General features: G+C 41.9%; 1 protein-coding gene across 1 annotated transcript; it reads left to right on the top strand.

The window, feature by feature from the left end:
- The first annotated feature begins 467 nt into the window (after positions 1-467).
- Positions 468-3442, top strand: LOC121518537 (glucose-dependent insulinotropic receptor). The gene is given in 2 exon segments (XM_041800889.1): positions 468-999; positions 2781-3442. Coding segments are annotated over 2 exon segments (1194 nt in total).
- Positions 3443-3664: the final 222 nt, after the last annotated feature.

Below are 3664 nucleotides of genomic sequence, written 5' to 3'. Positions count from 1 at the left end.
GAGGCCAGCCTGACCTGATGGTAGTATCCTTTATTTTAGTCCTGGGCTTTCTGAGAGGACACAACGAAGACAACAGGAGGGTTAACGGATATTGAAGCAGCAGACGGAGTTTTTTAAACTTAAAATGAAACTGGATTTACATGAAAGAGGAGAATGGGCTTCATCTTGTCTGACTATATTGGATTCTTTCCATTGCCATTTCAGTGACATTTTGACTATCAGCTTGACTCTGTTTGGTATTTAGTTACACTTTCTTACACTGGCCTTGCCTATTTGGAAGTTTTTAACCAATTTAGTCTTAGGTTCAGTGCAAATCTTTCCCGTTTTGCTGCAATGGCTGCAGCTGTGACCTGTGTTATGATGGACAAAGGCTGCGAACGATGGAAACATTTTCTCACTTCAACGATGCAAACAGAATGCAAAAGTTGGAGATTTTAGCCTAAAATCTCCTGGTTTCCACGATCAACATGTCATATTCACGTGGCACCATCCCCTCTGTCAGTGTGAGTCCAGATGAACCCCCAGCCCAGACCGAAGTGAAGCCTGTGGTGATGGGTGTGATCCTGAGCGTCTTTGCTTGCCTTATCATCTCCACAAACCTTCTAGTAGCTGCGTCTCTACTCAAGCTTCTTCTGAAGAAGAGCAGCCAGAGCTGGTGCTTTGTCCTCAACCTGGCCCTGGCAGACGCTCTGGTGGGCGTGGCCATCACTGGTCTGGCGACAGAGGACTTCAACAGCGACAATGTCACCTACAACAACGCTGTCGATCTTCCAATGAACATTACGCAGCTGACACAAGGAAAGAGTCACTGCCTGATGCGGATGGCCTTCGTGATGTCGCCCTGTACAGCATCTGTCATGACCATGTTCCTCATCTCTTTGGACCGCTACGCAGCCATCAAGATGCCGCTGCGGTACTCCAGGCTGTCGGGGAAGGGGACGGCAGTGGGGTCGCTGCTGGTTCTGTGGATCTCTGCTTTTACAGTGGGATTCTTGCCAGGTGAGACACTAACATTAATCAAAGTTAATTTAATCTAAAGTAAGGAAATATTCACCCCCTTGGCTGTCTAACCCTCTTGTTGATTTCATAAATCAATCATGGTGAATGTAATTGGCTTTTTTGACAAAGAAAAATACCTTTCAAATGTCAAAGTGAAAACAGATTTCTACAAATTATTGTCAATTTAATAGAAATATGTAAAACAAAATAAGTGCATAAATATACAGCCCCTTCAAGTCTCAATCAGGCTGCTGAGAAGCATCCCAACAGTATGATGCTGCCACCACCATACTTCACAGTAAATTAAGTGGCCACATAAATATTCTCCTGTGAGAGTGACTGACCTAATTCAACAGACTGATGCAAGTATTCCTGGCTACCATTACACCATAAAGACAAAAGAACGAAGTTAAGGAGTTAAAACTGTGTCATCCACTCCCCCTTTTGCTCTCATAAGAAAAAGAGGAGCTTTAGTCGGATGAGACCAAAATGGTGCTTTAAGGCCATCAGACAAGACGACATGTTTAGTGAACACTGCTCATCACTGCAGGCACACTAGCCCAACTGTGAAACATGGTGGTGGCAGCATCATGCTGTGGGTATGCTTCTCAGCAGAGGGTAAAAGAATGTAATCCTGGAGGACAATTTAATTGAATGAAGCTATGTACGACATGTTGCTAAATAGCCAACATAGCTAAGGAAAAAGAAAATTAAACTGCATTAGCTTTGTAAGCTTCATAGCTAACATAGGAAATATAGCTACATAGCTAAATATAAAGCTAAGGAAGCTATTTTAGCTATGTAGTCAACATAGCTACACAACTAACAAAAAGCTACATTAGCAGCGTAAGCGATGTAACTAACATAGTTACATAACTTCCAAAGCTAAATTTAAAGGTAATCGACTTGCTTAGGACACAGAGCTACATAGCTAGCAAATCTACAATGCTATCATAGCAAAGGCTAAAAAAATGAAGCTATATTAGCTTTGTAAGCTTCATAGCTAGCATAGGAAATATAGCTATATAGCTAAATCTAAAGTTAAGGAAGCTATTCTAGCTATGAAGGTAACATAGCTACACAACTAACTCAGCTTAAGCTAAAGCAAATAAAGCTACATTGGCAAGGTATGTGATGTAGCTAACATAGCTACATAATCTCCAAAGTTAAATCTAAAGGCAATGAACTTGTTCAGGACATATAGCTTCATATCTAGCAAAGCTACAATGCTATCATAGCACCAGCTAAAAAAAAGAAGCTATATTAGCTTTGTAAGCTTCATAGCTAGCATAGGAGTTATAGCTACATAGCTAAATATAAAGCTAAGGAAGCTATTCTAGCTATGTAGGTAAAGTAGCTTCACAACTCACAAAGCTACATTAGCAATGTAAGCGATGTAGATAACATAGCTATGTAACTTCCAAAGCTAAATCTAAAGGTAATGAACTTGCTTAGGACACATAGCTACTTATCTAGCAAAGCTACCATGATATTATAGCATAGGCTAAAGAAAATGAAGCTAATTTAGTTATGTTGTCAACTTTCTTACGTAAACCATGTAGGTTATGTGGCTATATAGCTTAGCTGGATAAATCTAAAACTAACAAAACCATATAGGACATGTGTTTACTTAGCTATCATGGCTCAGGCTAAAGCAAATTGAGCTGCATTAGGTACATAGGCAACATAGCTATGTAGGTAACATAGCTATGTAGCTATTAACATTTAAAATGTCAGCGGTAGTTAATTATGATTGACAACCCATGTCCTCTGTCCCTCAGTTATGGTGCGGCAGATGCAGACAGACAGCTACCACGGCTTCTGTGCCTTATTCGCGGTGGTTCACCAGGTGAGAATGGTGGCGTTACTCAGCGCCTGCTTCTTCCCCATGGTTTCTGTGTTTGTCTACATCTACCTCGACATCCTGAAGATCTCCTACAGCCACCACAAGCAGATCCTCCAGATCAGGAAAGCTGGCTCCAGGACAGCTGAGCACGGCTGCAATCAGGAGCATCATCACCAGCATCAACAGATGTGGATGTGTCTCATGGTTCACGTGAAGGCCTTGAAGACTGTGGGGGTGCTGGTTGGCTGCTTCTTGCTGCTCTGGTGTCCATTCTTTATCACATGTGTAGTTCACCTTCTGTGTAAAAGCTGCAACGTTACTAAAATGCTGGAGAATCATCTGTGGCTCTTAGGATTGTCTAACTCCCTGATCAACCCCCTGGTATACTCTTGCTGGCAAAAAGAGGTGCGGCTACAGCTGGCGGCCATGTTTTCCTGCTGTAAGGGAAGATCTTCTGCTTCAGGACTGCCACATCCAACATAAAGATGTAATCTGCAGCCCCCTCCTTTGACAAAACCTGCTGTTTCTGGGGCAGATATCCTCAACCTTTCCCATGACAAGGCAGAGTCCAACTATCTGCCCCAACAAGCCCTTTGACCTCCATGGATTACATATCAGTTCCCATAACTAAGTTTTCCATCCAGGAAAGATAGTCCTGGATTTTGCCCCTAACAGATTTCGAAATGAAGACATACCAGTGTCAAAACCAAATGTGCTTAAAGCATTCCAGCTGACTTTAGAATATAAAGTACAATGTAAGTAAGAAATCCAAAATTAGTGATACATCTCAAAGCTCTATGATCCACACTGTCCAAAATA

This window comes from Cheilinus undulatus, linkage group 12, assembly GCF_018320785.1.
Source record: "Cheilinus undulatus linkage group 12, ASM1832078v1, whole genome shotgun sequence".
In the NCBI taxonomy this organism is placed as follows: domain Eukaryota; kingdom Metazoa; phylum Chordata; class Actinopteri; order Labriformes; family Labridae; genus Cheilinus; species Cheilinus undulatus.
The sequence above is the reverse complement of the archived record's forward strand: the minus strand, read 5'-3'. Positions and strand labels throughout refer to the sequence as shown.